Source organism: Hemiscyllium ocellatum, chromosome 7 (assembly GCF_020745735.1).
Source record: "Hemiscyllium ocellatum isolate sHemOce1 chromosome 7, sHemOce1.pat.X.cur, whole genome shotgun sequence".
Taxonomy (NCBI): domain Eukaryota; kingdom Metazoa; phylum Chordata; class Chondrichthyes; order Orectolobiformes; family Hemiscylliidae; genus Hemiscyllium; species Hemiscyllium ocellatum.
This window is the reverse complement of record NC_083407.1, coordinates 36,068,931-36,088,877: the sequence shown is the minus strand read 5'-3', so window position 1 is coordinate 36,088,877 and position 19,947 is coordinate 36,068,931. Positions and strand designations below refer to the sequence as shown.

Sequence of the window (19,947 nt, the reverse complement as noted above, 5' to 3'; positions counted from 1 at the left end):
CTACTGTGGCAGGGTTGTATGGAGTTGGCCTGAGAGCCAGGCAGCTTGCTACAAACAATGATTTGTTTGAGGTTTGGCGATTGTTTAAAGGCGAGCAGTGGAGGTGTGGCGAAGGTCTTGGTGAGGTGCTCATCCTCATTGATAATGTGTTGCAGGTCACGAAGAACATGGCATAGTTTTTCAGCTCCTGGGAAGTACTGAACAACACAGGGTACCCTGTCGGTTGCAGCACGTGTCTGTCTCCTGAGGAGGTCATTACGGTTCCTTGCTGTGGCACTTCGGAACTGGCAGTCGATGAGTTGAGCATCGTACCCGTTCTTGTGAGGGCATCCCTGAGTACTTCCAGGTGTCCGTCACGTTCCTCCTCATCTGAGCAGATCCAGTGTATGCGTAGGGCTTGTCCATAGGGAATGGCTGTTTTAATATGTTTTGGGTGGAAGCTGGCGAAGTGTAGCATTGTGAGGTTGTCTGTGGGTTTGTGGTAAGGTAACCTGAGAATGCAACTTTTAAAAAAAGGTTTTGTGATTTACACATGGAAAGTGAAACTATCATGGTTTTTGAACAGATGAAAGACTCAACAGACAATCAAGGTATTTTTCAATGTATAATTTCAGTTACATCACACTGTGAACCTTTGCTATAAATTCTGTGCCTTACAATTATGTCCTCCACAATCACCTGATGAAGGAGTGTCACTCCAAAAGCTAGTGCTTCCAATTAAACCTGTTGGACTCTAACCTGGTGTTGAGAGATTTTTAACTTACTTGAATCACACAGTAATCAGGTAACTAACTTGCCAAGCTACCACTGCCTGAAGCTGATTGGGCTCCTACTTCAATATGCTGATAAGGGTGAGAGGCCATCATATGAACTGATTACAATTTTAACTCGTGGTGAAAAAGCTATTCTGGATTTTTCACCTGGTGAAGTTAGTAGATACATCAGGTGTACACAGACATGTTTCTTCAACATTTTTTAACGTTCTTTACATGAATAGTAGGAGTACACAACTCACAATTCTACTCCATATAGACAACAACCTCCTGAAACCTTGCTCCTTCCTGCTGACCTCCTAATATTTGCTACCCATTGGGGATTGCCAGAAGATACAGAAGAGACCTGTGTTACAGCGGGCGCACAGAGAGGGGAGCCGGAAGGTAAGCGGAGACCAGTTGAAATTAACGTTTTTCTTTTTGCAGTCTGTTTTTTTTCAACTAGGAGCGGGAACCTGGAAATCGTCAACAGAGGCTTCTGGGAAAGTAAGAAGTTTGAGTGGAGAAGGAACCCGAGTCACTACATGTGTAATGTCTCGCACCCTCCCTCCTCCTCTAACCTTAAAAAAGGACTCAGTCGGCTGAACAGGTAAGCTACTTAGCGGTCTTGTTTTGGAGACTAAGTGTAGAGTTATGGCAGCGCAGGCAGTGGAATGTTCCTCCTGCAGGATGTTTGAGATAGGGGTGACCACCGATGCTCCTGCCGACTTCACCTGCAGGAAGTGCAGCCAGCTCCAGCTCCTCACAGACCGCGTTAGGGAACTGGAGCTGGAGTTGGATGAACTGAGGATTATTCGAGAGGCTGAGAGGGTGATAGATAGAAGCTACAGGGACATAGTTACGCCAGAGAACAGAGGTAGCTGGGTAACAGTTAGAGGTGGGGAGGGGAGGAAGCAAGCAGTGCAGGGATCCTCTGTGGTCAGGGCCCTCAACAATAAGTATACCGCTTTGAATACTGTTGGGCGGACGGCCTAGCAGGGGTAAGCTGCAGTGACCGGCTCTGAGGCCCAGAAGGGAAAGAGGGAGAGGAGGAGAGCGCTAGTTATAAGAGACTCTATAGTTCGAGGGACAGACAGGCGGTTCTGTGGACATGGGTGAGACTTTCGGATGGTTTGTTGCCTCCCGGGTACCAGAGTCTGAGACGTCTCGGACCGTGTCTTCAGAATTCTTAAGGGGGAGGGTGTGCAGCCAGAAGTCGGGGTGCACATTGGCACCAATGACATGACATAGGTAGGAAGAGGAGTGGGGAGGTCATTCAGGAGCTCAGGGAGTTAGGCTGGAAGCTAAAAGCTAGGACGGACAGAGTCGTCATCTCTGGGTTGTTGCCGGTGCCTTGTGACAGTGAGGCAAAGAATAGGGAGAGAGTGCAGTTGAACACGTGGCTGCAAGGATGGTGTAGGAGGGAGGGCTTCAGTTATTTGGACAATTGGACTGCATACTAGGGAAGGTGTGACCTGTACAAGCAGGAAGGGTTGCACCTGAACCAGAAGGGCATCAATATCCTGGGAGATAGGTTTGCTAGCACTCTTCGGGGGGTGATAAACTAATTTGGCAGGGGGATGGGATCCGGACTTGTAGTCCAGCAAGTAGGTTAGTTGTTTTTCAGGATGTCCAAGAATGTAGGGAGGTTGTGGAGAAGGTAGCACTGACAGGGAACACTTGTGGACACAGATGGGCTCAAGTGTGTATACTTCAACGCAAGGAGAATCAGAAATAAGGTGGGTGAACTTAAGGCGTGGATTGGTACTTGGGACTACAATGTTGTTGTCATCACGGAAACGTGGATAGAAAAGGGACAGGAATGGTTGTTGGAGGTTCCTGGTTACAGATGTTTCAGTAGGATGGGGTGGGGGAGGGTGTGGTAAAAAAGGACGGGGTGGCATTGCTAATTAGAAATGGTATAACGGCTGCAGAAAGGCAGTTCAAGGGGGATCTGCCTTTGGAGGGAGTATGAGCTGAAGTCAGAAATAGGAAAGGAGCAGTCACCTTGTTGGGTGTTTACTATAGGCCCCCCAATAGCAACAGAGTTGTGGAGAATCAGATTGGGGAACAAATTTTGGAAAGGTGCAGAAGCCACAGGGTAGTAGTCATGGGCGATTTCAACTTCCCAAATATTGATTGGAAGTTCTTTAGATCAAGTAGATTGGACGGGGCAGTGTTTGCGCAGTGTGTCCAGGAAGCTTTTCTAACTCAGTATGTAGATTGTCCGACCAGATGTGAGGCCATATTGGATTTGGTAGTTGGTAACGAACCGGGACAAGTGATGGGCTTGTTAGTGGGTGAGCATTTTGGTGATGGTGACCACAATTCTGTGACTTTCACCTTGGTTATGGAAAGAGATAGGTAGGTGCAACAGGGTAGGTTTTACAATTGGGGGAAGGGTAAATACGATGCTGCAAGACAGGATCTGAGGAGCATAAATTGGGAGCATAGGCTGTCAGGGAAGGATGTTCTTGCATGGGCTGCACAAAACACTACACAGGAAGACAGCTAACGATCCGCATCCATGAACACCAACTAGCCACGAAACAACACGACCAGCTATCCTTAGTAGCGACACACGCAGATGACAAGCAACGTGAATTCGACTGGGACAACACTACTATTTATAGGACAAGCCAAACAGAGAACAGCCAGGGAATTCCTAGAGGCATGGCACTCATCCACAGTTTCAAGCAATAAGCACATTGACCTGGACCCAATATATCGTCCACTGCAGCGGACAGCTGGAACTGACAACCGGAAGCGGCAGAATCAAACCACTACAAATGCCGGAGGAAAGATCACAGAAGCGCTTCACAGGAGGCTCCCAAGCACTGAGGATGTCACCTAGACAGGGGGCGAAACGTCTGCAACACAAATTCCCAGCTCGGCGAGCAGAACCACAAAAGGCACTGCTTAATTAGGGACAGCCAGCACAGATTTGAGAGGGGTAGGTCTTGCCTTACAAGTCTTATTGAATTCTTTGAGATGACCAAGCATGTGGATGAGGGTAGAGCAGTGGATGTAGTGTACATGGATTTTAGTAAGGCATTTGATAAGGTTCCCCATGGTAGGTTTATGCAGAAAGTCAGGGGGCATGGGATAGTGGGAAGCTTGGCCAGTTGGACAGAGAACTGGCTAACCGGTCGAAGTCAGAGAGTGGTGGTAGATGGTAAATCTTCAGCCTGGAGCCCAGTTACAAGTGGAGTTCCGCAGGGGTCAGTTCTGGGTCCTCTGCTGTTTGTACTTTTTATTAATGGCTTGGAAGAGGGAGTCAAAGGGTGGGTCAGTAAATTTGCAGATGATACGAAGATTGGAGGAGTTGTGGATAGAGGAGGGCTGTTGTCGGCTGCAAAAGAGACTTGGATATGATGCAGAGCTGGGCTGAGGAGTGGCAGATGGATTCAACCCTGTCAAGTGTGAGGTTGTCTATTTTGGAAGGACAAATAAGAATGCGCATCCTGTGAAGTAGGGTTCTTAGTAAGGTGGAGGAGCAGAGGGATCTTAGGGTCTATGTTCATAGATCTTTGAAAGTTGCCATTCAGGTGGATAGAGCTTGTAAGAAGGCCTACGGTGTATTTGTGTCATGAGCAGAGGGATTGACTTCAAGAGTCGTGAGGTGATGTTGCAGCTGTATAGGACCTTGGTAAGACCACATTTGGAGTACTGTGTGCAGTTCTGGTCGCCTCACTTTAGGAAAGATGTGTAAGCTTTGGAGAGGGTGCAGAGGAGATTTACCAGGATGTTGCCTGGAATGGAGAATAGGTTGTATGAGGATAGGTTGAGAGTGCTAGGCCTTTTCTCATTGGAACGGCGAAGGATGAAGGGTGACTTGATAGATGTTTATAAGATGATCAGGGGAATAGATAGAGTAGCCAGTCAGAGACATTTTCCCCGGGTACAACAGAGTGTTACAAGGGGACATAAATTTAAGGTGAGGAGTGGAAGGTCTGGGGGGGGGGGGGGGGGTTGTCAGGGGTAGCTTCTTTACCCAGAGAGTGGTGGGGGCATGGAATGCGCTTCCTGTGGGAGTGGCAGAGTCAGAATCATTGGAGACCTTTAAGCGGCAATTGGATAGGTACATGGATAGGTACTTACGCTAGGACAAATGTTCGGCACAACATCGTGGGCCGAAGGGCCTGTTCTGTGCTGTATTGTTCTATGTTCTAGACCATGAAATTAAAATTGAACAGACTCATGCTGCTAAACTTGAAAGGATGAGCAGGGGATGGAGAGGGAGCTATCCAGTGCAAATGGGATGGGGGGCACAAATATGTTCTTTGTCAACTCATCAGATAACACATATTAAAAGGTTCAAAGCCAATTAATTACTTTTGAATTTTTAATATTGTCGTAATGTGCACAGATATCCCTGACAAGCAGCAAACAAGCAGTTTATCAGTTTTACTGTTGGAAATTCAGAGTTAAATTGGAGGGGGGTGGGACGAGTACAGCAAGGGGTGAGGACAGAAATGCGGGAAGTGGAGAGAGGGAAGTTCAGAAGGCGGGGGGAGGGGGAAGTGCAGGAAGATGGAGGAGGGTCGTACAGCGAAGATGTGGGGAGGAAAGTGCAGAAAGTTAGGGAAGGACGTGCGGGAAGGGGTGGGTTTGGAAGTGTGAGAAGGGGTGGGGAGGGAGGTGCAGGAAGAGGGGTGCAGAGGTGCCGGGGGGGTAGGGAAGTGCAGAACATGGGTGGAGACAAGAGCGGGAAGTGGGGGGACAGAAGCGCTGGGGGGGGGGGGGGTGAGAAGTTTGGGAAGGTGTGGGGAGGATGTGTGGGTAGGGGTGTGGAAGTGCAGGAAGTGGGGTAGGGAAGTGCGGGGGACAGGGAGGGAAGTGTGGGAGGCAGATGGGGTGAAAAGCTGGGGAGGGGACCACAACTCACCATACCTCAGGTAACTTGCACACTGTAAATGGAAAACGGCCGCAACTACACCCAAGTGGGCAAATTAAGCATATTTTTCCTGCCTGGGCATGTGGGTTTGACTTGAGTGTGATGGGAGGCCCTTCAGAGGGCAACTGCATTAATCAGGCCTTTTCACAGTTCAGGGTGAAGTCATCTTTAAATCATGTAAATTGCATGCAGTTTTGAAACTGTGTGGGATACCAATCCCAGTCGCAAGCAATCTCGATCATGTCATTTGTCATTACAGAATGATCACAATCACCTGAGAATGCACAGGGAACTGCTCCTTCGATGCTGCCTGAACTGCTGTGCTCTTCCAGCACTACTAATCCAGAATCTGGTTTCCAGCATCTGCAGTCATTGTTTTTTCCCTGTGTACCAAAGAAGTCAATCGAAATGTTCCCAATCAGAAACCTTGGCTGAACCAGGAAATCCACTCCCTACTGAAGACCAGGATGCAGCATTCAAGTCAAATGACCTAGACCTAAACAGAAAATCCAGATTTGACCCCCACAAAGCCATCAGGGAAGCCAAGAGGCAGTACTGGACCAAGTTAGAGGCCTAAACCAACCTCACAGATTCCCACTGCCTGAGGCAACGGTACAGGATACAAAATGAAGCAAAACAGGGTAGCAGACAAAGACACATCCCTCCCTGAAGTGGTCAATGGTTTCTATGCTCAGTTCAAGCAGAATGCCAGTGCCAAAGTGTCACCTGCCACGACAGCTCTGGGCATACTTGTGCCCAATGTCCCCGCTGCAGACGTCAGATGGGTCTAACTCTGAGTCAATTCAGGAAACAATAGACCTGGACGGTATACCTCGACCAGCACTTGGACCCGGTGCAGATGAACTAGCAGACGTATTCACAGACATCCTCAATCCCTCACTCCTACATGCTGAAGTCCCTTCCCACTTCAAGATGCCCACCATCATCTCCATACCTATTAAAGCATATGCAATGTGCCTTAATGTCTACTGCCCACAGCACACAACAAACCCAGTCTCCCAGCCTACCTTGATCTATTGCAATTTGCCGACCGATGTAACAGATGCACACTGGAAACCATTTCCTTAGCCCTGAATGTAGCCCTGGAACACCTGGGCAGCAAAGACTCCTGCTTATCGACTACAGCTCCACTTTCAACACTATTATCCCCTGATCTCAAAATTCCAAGGTAGGTCACGGTTCTGGCTTCTGCAATTGGATCCTCAGCTTCCTGAGCCACAGACCGCAATCAGTGAAGACAGACAACAACACCTCCTCCACAATAACGCTCAAAACTGGAGGCCCCCAAGGGTGTGTTTTCAGGCCCCTGTATACCCACAACTGTGTTACCAAATTCAAATGAATGTCATTTACACCTTTGCTGATGACACCACCATGGTTGGACAGATATCAAACAATGTCGAGTCAAAATACAGGAAGAAGAGAGAGCGCTTGGTGATGTGGTGCAAGGAGAACAACCTCTGTCTCAATGTCACCAAAACGAGAACTGATCACTGACTTAAGGAGGAGAATACACCCCCATCTGCATCAACGGAGCTAACGTTGAGTGGGTCAAGAGCATCACGTTTCTTGGAATGACAATAACCAACAATCTGTCCTGGACTTCCCACGTAGATGTGATGGTCAAGGCGACACAACAACACCTCTTCTTCCTCAGGTGACTCAGGAAATTTGGCATGTCCACAAGGTCCCTCAAAAAACTTTACAATGCATCATTGAAAGCATACTGTCTGGGTGTATAATGGCCTGGTTTGACAACTGTTCTGCCCATGACCATAGGAAACCACAGAAGGTTGTGTGCACAGCCCAGCCCGTCACAGAAGACACCCTTCTATCCAAGGATTCCATTTACACAGCTCATTGTTGCATAAAGGCTGTCAACATCATCAAAGACCCATCACACCTCTGTAATCGTCTCCTACAACCTCTTCTGTCAGGGAGAAGACACATAAGCTTGAATGCATGCACCAGCAGGCTCAGGAACAGCTTCTTCCCAGCTGTTATTAGACTGATCAAATATTTCAAATATTGCTGATCTTTCTCACGTTAATCTTGTCGAGTGCACATCCTGTGTGATGTAGCCTGTATGCCTCTGTCTACGTTTTGTTTCTCACCCTATGATCTGTATGTCCTTGTTCACTGTGATCTGCCTGTGCTGCTCGTAAACAAAGGTTTTCACTGGACTTAGGTACATGTGACAATAATTCAATCAAATCAAAATCAGAAGTAATCACAGGCAACAGCATGGAAACAGATCCTTCAGTCCATCTTATCCACGCTGACCAGATATCCTATATTAATCTAGTCGCATTTGGCACATATCCCTTTAAACCTTCCTATTCATATACCCATCCAGATGCCTTTTAAATGTTGCAATTGTACCGGCCTCCACCACTTTCTCTGGCAGCTCATTCCACACATGCACCACCCTATGCATGAAAAGGTTGCCCCTTAGGTCCCTTTTCTGTCTTTCCCCTCTCACCTTAAACTATGCCTTCTAGTTTCTGTCTTCCCTAACCTGGAGAAAAGTCCTTAACTCGTCACCCTATCCATGCAATTCATGATTTTATAAACCTCTGACAAAGATTCATTTAGACTCAAGACTCTCCACAGATGCTGTCTGACCCGCTGTGATCTCCACCATATGTTGTTTTCAGTGAAGAGTCATTGCCTGCCTGGCACTGTTTGACCTGGTGCATGGCTGGGCTTTAGATATGGCACCAATACCAGGATTCCCAGAAGGTCCCAGCAGTGGCAAGTACTTCCTCTGGTGAGAATGAAGATTGGGTACCTTTAAGTTATGTTGCACCAGTAACAGGTGAGTTACAGAGAATAAAGTTAGAAAACTTTCTAGGGCTAAGGGAAAGAAAACCCTCCATGAATGCTGCCAAGATCAAAACTTGCCTGATTTTACATAGAATTCAGCCCTTAGCATTACCAATTCATGCCGATTCCCCAGTAACAGTTTCCTTACTAATATCATTGAAGAAAGTAATATCGTTCAACTAAGTTCTTGCTTTCTTCCAGCGATTAGCACAAGGCTTGTCAATACACTAATAAATTTCTCCCACCAGTGTGTACAGTGGAGGAAATAAAACAATAAAAACAAGGAAATATGCTAAGTTACAAAAGGGAAAACAAACAATATGGGAAGTAAACTATTTCAGATGATTAGACCAGGCAGTTTGTCTGGAGAATTACACCAGCATTGCCTGAGAACTTTTTCCATATATGGTGTTCTCTGATTTCATATGGTGGGAAGATAGGAGGACCAGGAGTTTACTACATCTGAGATTGCAAATTGAGTTACTTTTACTTATTTCAATCGAAGTACATGATTTACAGTTTCATGCATTGATATTCAATGAATATGTTCATGCTTTTTGAGAGTGAAATACAGAACAGTCATCTGTTCAAGCTACTAAAATGCTTGCTTTGGCACTGACCTTTATTTCCTTTGGGGAGTAACCCCGCCACAGGAGATTTTTTGATTTAATCGGCTCAATTCTAATAGTGCTGACACGATTTCCATCTCGTGCAAAATCGGTAACGGCCATCACAGAGAGTGAGCTTCTTGCACAACTGCCACTCATACAAGCAGGCATCTGTACCAAATCCACCTGGCATGAGGACAGTGCTATGTTCAACACTGTGGAGGTCAGACTGTCTGAAAACACAACAATAAATGGAACTTATGAAACCTATGGAGCAAGTGTGAGCTTGTATTTGCAGATGGTAAGGTATAATACAGGATGTGTTCAATATTTAGTCAAGTAATTTCAACATCTGAAGCCGGATAGGGTCAAGCTTATTCTCCAATTTACTTCCTTTTTACAAAGATTTCTCTTCCAAACCATCCAGATAGATGAAGATCTGTTGGAAATATTTATTTCTGGTATTTCTACTCCTTCTTGTCATATACACACAGATGGTGGCTAATAACACCATCATAAAAACGACCAATAACAACCATAGTTGAGGTCTAGTTGTAACAAACATAGAAATTGCTAATTCAGTAACTGTCCCTGAAGTCCAATACATTTTTAAGTCTCATTTGTGCTGTGATCACTACAAGATACAATGCTTCCACTTTGAAAGGAATATGAGTAGCATATGGATAGATCTTAGATTTACAAAGAGAAAACTAGTTCTGATGTCATGGAAAGCTGTTGCATTGAAACAGGCCAATTGTGCCATCAAATCTGTGCTGGTTTCTCATCCATGAAACATTTGGCCTAATCCCATTCACCTGTTTGCTCACCACAGGCTTAAAAATTTACCATGTTCAAGCAAATTAGTTATGGTCTAAAACAACTTATAGGCTCTGCTTCCAGAACTTTTGCAGGCTAGAATTCTAGTCCAGCAAAGCTCTTGGGTTTTTTTTTCTAAACTCCCTTTTAGTTCTTTTAATGGTGATCTTAAATTTGTGCTCTTTTAATAGTCTCACTATTCAATCAGCTTAATTTACCACGTCATTTACCCGAATGGTGCACTCCAAATCAGTTACACTATGCACACATGCATTCTGACTGTTATTTTTATTGCCTTCCATGGAAGGATTACTTTTTCTCACCCGAATATTTGGTCTAACCTATCTATTTGCCCAAGGACATTCATTCCTGGATAAATGTCTTTTGAAAAAAAATCAGATATCTCAGTACTATCCTTTTCAAATCTGAATACTCGCAATTTACATTTCTATTTGTCAAATTTCATTCTGAATTAATATATTGTTAGTTTTCTTTTACAGACAAATTACTTTGTCCTCAACTTTTTTCTTTTCTGTTTTACTGAATACATTGCTGTTAATTTGACTTGCATACCCAAGTACTTGTACACTGTGTCCACTTGCTTCACTTTATCTCGAACCACCTACCTTTGTCCAGCCATATCGAACCAACCACATACTGACTGAGCCAATATCCTTTAACAGGTTCTTAAAAGACATGGTTTCACCTTCTTCTGTTTCAGATTCTCTTTTCAGCAATTTGGAACACCTACAATTATGCTTTTCTCTTTAATTTTTTTTAAATTGTAAATCCACAAAGTTGATGCTACTTTTTTTAGCATTGAAATGATCACTTCAATTCTTCTTTATTTCTCTATTTCTTTACCTAATGCTTTATACCTGAGATTTTGTACCTCGATATCTTTGCATCTAAGATGGCACCAGGAATGGTGACTTTGTATACTTTTCACTGTACTCCTATATTCGATTAAATGGGATAAAATTGAATTTACTCCTTCAAAAATATTTTATGGTATATTGACACTACGAAAGGCTCTTCATAAATGTAAATTCCTTTCACCGATGTTGAATTTTTATTGCTGTCAGCTCTCAGTAGAGCAAACTGTGCGCACTGCAGGGAATCCATTCCAGTCTATAATTCAACTATTTAATTATTTTAGGGGATGAGCTCAGTGATCCTTCCCCGATCCCAAAAGGAAGTTAAACCACCTCAGTCACACCGTCCTTGTCCCAACATGCTTACGTGGGCTCAACAGGTGCCTTCCAGCCATTCGATTTTCCATTGCTTTCTGGTTGTTGTGTTTGGGTAGCAGGCCAGCAGCATTCTTTGCCAGGACATTTTATGCTTGGATGAATATTTGCCGAACCAGATTTGTGTAAACTGTGGTTAAACCCTTGTTTTATAATCTAGGTAATCATGCGTTTAGCAACTCAATCTAAATAATACCGGAGCTGTAGCTAAAAATCATTTTGCACAAAGGGCTTGGTTTTTCAAATTGCAAAACTTTGGCAGATCATTTATTCTATTTGTTACATTATGTTCTGGGTACTAAAAGTAAAAAATGAGATCAGTTTTAAAAATTTAAATGCAATTTCCACGATTGGATCTGGAATTCTACAGAGTGGCAGTGATCTGGATGTGATTTGAAACAATGGGACTCCTTGCTTGAAATCAGATACTTATTCAGCTGGAGTCAGCTATATCAACACCAATGTAACAAATGTAGTTCAAATTTAACAGCTCTGTTCCTTTAAATACAGAGCGCAGTAAAGTTAGAAGGCAACAGATGCGATTGCAAACCAAATTGTCAGGCTTGAAAAGCATATTTAATGTTGATTTTGCAAAACATAATTTGCTGCGGTGAATATCATCATGAAATAGGAACAGGGATTACTGGAGTTTGCTATTTCTGGCTGAGATGCAGAAGGAGCTAACTGCCAAAGTGCTCATTTCAGTAAATTATACTTTTTTTTGCCTTTGAGCCAATATGCTTGTGCTTATTTTCTGGCACAAATTAAATAGTGCTGTCCGCCGAGTGATCTCAGCTGTCAGTGTTTCTTGCTTGTAAATGAGAACTGATGTATAAACACTCTTGAGAAATACCACCAAGGGCTTTGCTTTCTTACCACACATTTTAATGGCTTCCCATCCTGCGGAATACATTCATATTTGGAAACGATGAAACATCGTAAATCCAAACAAGCTAATTCTAATATCATTTCTAAATCGCTAAGTGATTATAATAATTGTCACATTCATTTGATAATTTGAAGATATGGTTTTGTTTTATTTATGTTTTTAACTATCGACTTTCAAGTTGTAATTTCAGAAAATGGTATTCAGACCTCCACTCTTCACTGTCATTAGTAGTTCGCCAAATAAACTATAGCTGGAAGGACTAAAGGAATAAAAAGAACATTATACCAGATTAAAGGAACCAGTCATGAGTGGACAGTTTCAGTAAAATATTGACTGGGGGATGGGAGCAGATTACTAACTCACTGTCTCATTTAAACAATGCTACGTTACCCAAAGTCCCTAATGGACAAATTATCCTGTGCAAACATCATCATCTCTGAGAGCTTCATATGTTTCTATGAAATTTCAGCATTGATTATTTCAACAAATTGTTTAGCATGTTTATTTCAAACCAACAGATTTTGGAGATTTGCATATTATTATTTCCAGAGCAGATAACATTTCTGCTATTTCGCTGCTGTCAGAGATGCATACTGTGAAGTATTATATTATTTTTATATAGCCATTTATGTATCAATTCTAAAGTAATGTCTGAACTTTTGTATTGGATTAAAGTAAATGAGTTTTTACTTGCTAGTCATTAAATCCACAGAGTCATTTCAGTGTTTTCAGAGAAAGCAAATGAGCTTGAAAATATTAAATGATGTTGTCCAGACAGAAATACACCTATTTAAAATACATATTCCCTGGGAATATATTTGATTTTTCAGACTCCGTTTTTATCATCTCAGTTTATCAGCAAAGAGAATGAGTTAGCCATTTCTGCCAAAAGCGGGGATAGGTATGTGATACCAGAGACAACAAAATAAAGTTGCTTAATAAAAACACAATATAAAACAATGTGTTTTTGATTTTAAAATCTGGGCACACAATATCTAGTAATTTTTCTATTTTAAATTAGTAGCCGTGCTTGATTGGCTTTATCAAAGTTTATAAGGCGTGACATACAAATGTACAATCCTTAAAATTCATTTACAAACTCAAGTCTTACCTGAGTCATTGATAGTGAGTTGCAATGTTATTTTACAACTGTTTACATTCTGTCCTTCTTCCAGACAAGCAATTGGAATCGTACTTTGGATCAACAAAGTATGTGCTTTGCCATCTTCTCTGATTTGCAAAGACACTGGGTCAAACTGTTTGAAAGAAAGAGGTTTTAAAAGGCAAAAGTGTGTGAAAATATTGTTCCAGTGAAAACATTAGAAGTCATTCCAGTTGTAAATATCCCTCATTACTGATTACGAAGACCACCTATTCCCCAGCTAATTACTTCAGAGACAATTTCCAAAAGTATATTTTTAAAAGCTTTTAACATTCATTCCAGGATTTTATGAAATTAAGTTTGTCAACAGCAACAACTTGAACTCATGAAACACTACACATGTATTAATACATTCTGCGGCCTTTCACAGAAATATTATCAAACTGGACATTTGATACCAAGTCCTGTAAGACATTATGAGGGTGAAAGTTGTTTAAACAACTTGGTTTAAAAGGTAGATTAACAGGGATAAATGTGTGGTTTGGTGGCAAAAGCAGGTACATTATCTGACTGGCAATAAATTGGGAAGAGGAGATGCAACGAGACCAGAGGTGCTTGCACACCAGTTGCTGGGATCGCAGGCAATGAAGGTAACAAATGATCTGTTGGCCTGCATCACAAGAAGATTTGAGTATAGGGTGGGAGGGGGGATGTCTTGCTACAACTGTATGGAGCTGAAAATGTGTTGCTGGTTAAAGCACAGCAGGTCAGGCAGCATCCAAGGAACAGGAAATTCGACGTTTCGGGCCAGAGCCCTTCATCAGGCTCTGGCCCGAAACGTCGAATTTCCTGTTCCTTGGATGCTGCCTGACCTGCTTTGCTTTAACCAGCAACACATTTTCAGCTCTGATCTCCACATCTGCATACCTCACTTTTTACAACTGTATAGAGCCTTGGTAAGACCACATCTGGGGTATTGAGAGTAGAATTTGTCTCCTTAACTCAAGAAAGATATTCTGGCCTTGGAGGGAGCTCAATAAAGATTTGCCAGACTGATTCCTGAGATGGCTGGAGTGATGTACAAAGAGATACTGAACTGGTTAGATCTACATTCACTGGAGTTAAGAAGAATAAGGGTGTGTGGAATGTCATTTATAAAATTTATAATTAATAATCACAATATTATGGAACGTATAAAATCCCAACAGGATGAAACAATGTAAATGCAGGAAGATTGTATCTAAGAATTGGAGAGTCGAGAATTAGGGGTATGAGGTCAGTCATTTCGGACTGAGATCAGGAGAAATATCTTCACCCAGAGAGTGTGATGAGCCTGTGGAATTCTCTACCATAGAAACCAAATGAGGCCAGAATATTGAAGGAGTTAAGATTTCTTAGAACTAAAGGGATCAAAGGATACAGGGAGAATGCAGGAAGAGGGTACGGAGTTGGATAGTGGAGGAGCAGGATTGAAGGGCCTAATAGAATCACAGAATTTTACAGTATTAAAGGAGGCCACTTGACCCATCGTGTCTGTATTGGCTCCCAAAAGAGTCAGCCAGTCGGTCTCATTGTCCAGTCCAATCTCCATAACCTCCTAATTTAATCATTTCCAGATACATAACAAAAATATAAATTGCTGGAAAAACTGAACAAGTCTGGCAGGTGTACTGAGATTTTCCTGTAATTTCTGTCTTTGTTTCTGCTTTCCGGCATCCACAAATGTTTTTTTAAACTTTTAAATATATATCCAGCTCTCTTTTGAAACCTTATATGCAGTCCACCTCCGACACTCTCCCAGTTCATTCCAAATCCTAACAACTCGGAGTAAAGAGGTTTCTCTTCATCTCACTCCTTGCTCTCTTGTTGATAATCTTGAAATTGTAACCCCAATTACTGACATACCAACTAGTGGAAACAGAATATCTTGCTTTACTCTGTCAAAATTGTTGTACCATCTAGCCTGTATTCTCTTTGTGTTTCTTCGATCAAAATGCATTACCTCACGTTTCTCTGCACTGAAATTCATCAGCCATTTGGCCAAGTTGTCAATGCCCCTCTGAAATCGGTCAGCATCGTCCTCACAGTTTACTATTCTCTCTAAATCATAGGAGTCATACAGCACAGAAACAGACCCTTCGTCCAACTCCAGCTTAATATCATTTACAATTTTAGAGATTTTGTCCTCAACATCCATCTCCAAAGCTTTTATATAAATCAGAAAAAGCAAGGATCCCAACATCAATCCCTGGGGAATAGCACTTTCAACCCATCCCAAATCGGAGAAATGCCGATATATACCAATTCTTTTTGGGTTGTTTATACCTACCCTCTATTTCCTATTTTTTGGCCACCTTCTAAGCCATGCTGCCAGAGACCTAGCAATTCTAAACATTTCTAATTTGCTCGCCAACCTACCATGTGGCACCATATTAAATGCTTTGTGAAAGTCCAAATATACAACATCCACATCACAACCGTCATCCACCGCCTGTGTCACCTCATCAAAGAATTCAACTAAATTTGCTAGATATGACCTACTCATGACAAAACCATGTTGACTGTCCAGTAATAACTTATTTTTGTCTAAACATGTTTACCTTAACCTATATTACAGCCTTTACTGACCTACTCCTGCTTCTATTTTTACATTAATATGTTAAAGAATACTTCAATAGAAGTAAGAGAGTAGAGAAGTAGAGGTGTTCAGAGTGGATTTTCGGAGCTTAGACTGACTGGAAGCAGGAGAATGTTTGGCTGCCAATGCTGGAGTGACTGTAATATAAGTTGTGCAAGAGGCTAGCATTGGAAGAGCCCAGAGATCTCAGAATGCTGTAGAGCTGGCAAAATTACAGTGATAAGAAGGGGTAAAACTTGAGGAACCTGAAAACAAGAATAAGTTTAAAAAACATCTCATGAGTCTTACTTTGGTAACTTTGTCCTGACTAGTTCCTTTTTTCTTAATGATTCTGAGTTCGAGCTACCAGCTCGCCAACCAATGTAAAGTTTCTCAAGAATTATTTTATCAAAACCTCTAATAATTCAGATTCAAACCTCTAATAATTTAGATTGCTGTTGAACATTAAATATTTTAATAAATCTAATTTCTCTAGTCTCTGCTCATAACTGAAAAAAGTGTTGCATGAACAATATCATTGTATGAATTCTCTTCCTTATCCTGGTCATGACCTTGATATCTTTACTAAAATAAGATGCCCTAAGTAATAAAATATTTAAGTTGTAGCTTTATTTAGGTAGCTTTAGAATATGGGGTTGACACTTAAATTTGGTTTGGATTTGTTAAGTTTAATGGCTTTTAGCTGTTCCTAAAAATTATCTTGCAACTTCATTTTTTTTTACAGAAATGGTTGCTAAAAAATTATCGAGTATTGAAGAAGATAGTGATAAGATAGACAATTCCCTACCTCCCATAGATTAGATTCCCTACAGTGTGGAAACAGGCCTTCAGCGCAACAAGTCAACGCTGACCCTCCAAAGAGTAATCCACCCAGACCCATTTCCTTCTGACTAATGCACCTAACACTATGGGCAATTTAGAATTGCCAACTCACCTGACCTGCACATCTTTGAACTATGGAAGGAAACCGGAGCACCCGGAGGAAACCCACGCAGACATGGGGAGAATGTACAAATTTCACACAGTCACCCGAGGCTGGAATTGAATCTGGGTCCCTGGCACTGTAAGGCAGCAGTGCTAACCACTGAGTCACCATGTCACCCATAGACTGAGGTAGTAAACTATATTGTCTACACCTTGTGGTGCCACTTCAACAGATCCAATGCTAGCCCCATGAGAATTGGCCCAGAACCTCCTGATAGGGGATGACCATGGCCTGACATTGAATACCCCCTAGCTGAATGTTCAGCACTGCATAACTATGTATGATTTCCAGTAGTTGCCTGCAAGTGACTGAGAAACCATGTTCAGAATTCATATACACATCTTGTACAACCTCCTCCTTTTCTCATGTAAATACTTTTACAATTCTGGTGAAAGTATGCTTGGATTTGTTAAGTCATGCCCTCAATTGAAAATTCCTCATCTTTGTCTCCAAATCTCTCCATGGTGTGGCCCTTTGCTATCTCAGAACACACAAATGTATTAATTTCAGTGGAAATAGGTTTCTTAAATATACTCATTGACAAAGGATCTATAGTTCTCTGACACAGAATTCAAAAGATTCATAATCCTTTAAATGAAGAGCTCTCTCTTCATCTCAATCCTCAATTATCACTTCCTCATCCTGAAACTGTGACCATGTAGTCTCCTATATTTTCCAACATTAACTGCATTGATTTAATCAATGTAAATCGCATAGAAACAGAAATATTAGCCCTCCCATTATTTTTCCTGTTCTTCAAGTGATCTTTTGCTCTAACCTTGCAACTCCAAACAAAAATAGGATTAAGGTAAAATTCTACCTCAAGCATTTCCACCAGAGATTGATGGTAGCAAGTGATATCATAAGATGGGACTTACCTTTACACAGATTGACTGAATTCAAACATCCCTGATGCTATTTATGCATCAGATTTGCTCACTATCTCCTCTAACTTCTATAAAACATGTCAGAATATTTCTTCTGTACCTAATGTTAAGTTTGCTGAATAGCATATTTATTTTTAATATCAGTGTACAATAAGATATTCAGATTTTTTAGCAATACATTTAGTATTAATTGAATACATTTTAAATATTACACATTTAATTCACCTTAATCCCAGCAAAGAATGGTTCACTATCCCTGGGAAAAGTGCGTATATCTGGAGAACTCCTCAAGAAGACTGATACACTACAGTAAACCTGCAAAAGCAAAGACAAAAAGTAGCAAAAAACCTTGACAAGTTAATCTGAGAAAACATTTTTAAATTGATACTATTCAACATGGTACTATGATGGCCCTTGTAACTCAGGAGGAGCCCATTTGACCATTCATGCCAATATTCATATCCCAAGATCAATCAGAAATAATGAAACCAAAAGAGAAAATGCTGGAAAATCTCAGGAGGTCTGGCAGCATCTGTAAGGAGAGAAAAGAGCGGACGTTGAGTCTAACTGACCTGTTATCAAAGTTCTTTTCTCTCCTTACAGATGCTGCCAGACCTGCTGAGATTTTCCAGCATTTTCACTTTTGGTTTCAGATTCCAGCATCCACAGTAATTTGCTTTCATCAAAAATAGTGAAAGCATTTGGAATGGCAAAATCCTCCTTCATGTTACAACTTGGACTGTTCTCGGACTGCAAAGTTCCTTATTCATGTTCTGAACAAAATGCAGCTACTATTTGCAAGCTGGTATATACTGTGAACCTTGTATGCAAAACATCTGGCATATCAGGCCAGTGGTTCACAATGAATCCTTTACAACAATGCAGTATATACTGGAAATAACACAGGATGTCACTGCACACAGATGACCTTTCAAAAACCAACAAACAAGTAACATTCACAAATCAGGCAGCAAAGGCACACTTCTGTACAAGTTAATTAAATGGAAAAATTAGAAATAAAATAATGCTGATAAACAAAAATCTACCTATCCACTTTGTTCCAGGAGCATTAGCCTGGTGTCAGGGTCTAACATGAGGTAACATATTGAATTTTTTAGGCTTGGTTAAGGAAATGGGGAGTAATTTTTACCTGAGGCATAAACCAGAAGGGCCAAATCTGTTCTCTAGCTGTTTATTCTGAACTTTCACATCAAACTCAAAACTCTCTCCCTAGCTATCGCCTTACCTGCTGAATTTCTCCAGCATTGTTAGTTTGAGAGAAGAACATGTGCCCCTTACATTTTTGCAATCATTCCTCTTACGCAGGGTTTCTGCCAATTTCTTTAATCACAATAACAGGATATTTGAACATGCCTTGCAAAATTTGTCAGCATAAAATTATGTGCATCTTAGTATTTGTTAAGCCTTGAAGGTATGAGTTCTATTTTCCTCCACGTATGACAGATCACCTGCCCAGTGAAGGAGTTGGAAGACAATAATTGATTCTTCTTTTTCAATAGACCTGCTTTTTTGTAGATGTAAGTGAGATAAAAGTAGAGAAAAAAACTTAGCTGGGTGATCTTTGATTAAAGTGACAGCTATGAGAGAAATAAAGGAATGCAGCCCAGAAGGGTGCCATTTTACTTTTTGAGCATTTGCTGGAGCCTTTGAAAGAGTTGTCCAATTTAGCCCACATCTGCATTAACACCAACAAACAGTAGGATTAAGGTACAGAACTTTCTGTGCAAGCTAATATTCAGTTAGTTGCTCCACTGGTTCAGATAAAGGGTCAGAAACATTAAAGTAAGAGTGAGCAACAACATTGTGAATACTTTCTGTTCCGGAGACAGTTTAGATTGTCTACCTTAACTTCATTGAAGCGTGCTGGAAAAATTTTGTGTTTGCGCATATCCTGGGTTCTTCTTATAACTGGCCAGTTTAACCTCTGTCTGAAAGTCAAGATGAGGTCTGACTTGAACATACAAAAATCTCTGAAACAAAGCATAATGAGTTTCTCACTCTCTGAACGAAACAGTTGTTTAAAATTCCACAGCCCTATGACTGGGTGCAAGGGACTCAACGTGCAATTATTCTGCTCTGATGCTTCCAGCTCAGGTATACACCAGGCAGCAGAGGAGCAGGAGAAAAGGGAAGAGTGGAGACAAGCTTGACTGCCCCTTTCTGGCTGGTATGTCCATCAATAGACAGTGCAGTAACAGCATCCCAAATTCCTCATTCACCAACCATTCCACCTTTTGTTGCTGACTTGTTCAGTT

The 19,947-nt window shown here is 41.7% G+C and overlaps 1 protein-coding gene across 3 annotated transcripts in view; it reads right to left on the bottom strand.

Moving 5' to 3' along the window:
* LOC132817050 (von Willebrand factor D and EGF domain-containing protein-like) overlaps nucleotides 1-19,947 on the bottom strand; it is a 273,802-nt gene that overhangs the window by 175,337 nt on the left and 78,518 nt on the right. For all 3 annotated transcript variants that reach the window (XM_060827117.1, XM_060827118.1, XM_060827119.1), the window contains 3 exons: nucleotides 17,897-17,986; nucleotides 13,171-13,315; nucleotides 9,117-9,337 (listed from right to left, as the gene is read on the bottom strand). In XM_060827117.1, the coding sequence (XP_060683100.1) occupies nucleotides 9,117-9,337; nucleotides 13,171-13,315; nucleotides 17,897-17,986 (456 nt within the window). The remainder of the gene's footprint in view (nucleotides 1-9,116; nucleotides 9,338-13,170; nucleotides 13,316-17,896; nucleotides 17,987-19,947) is intronic.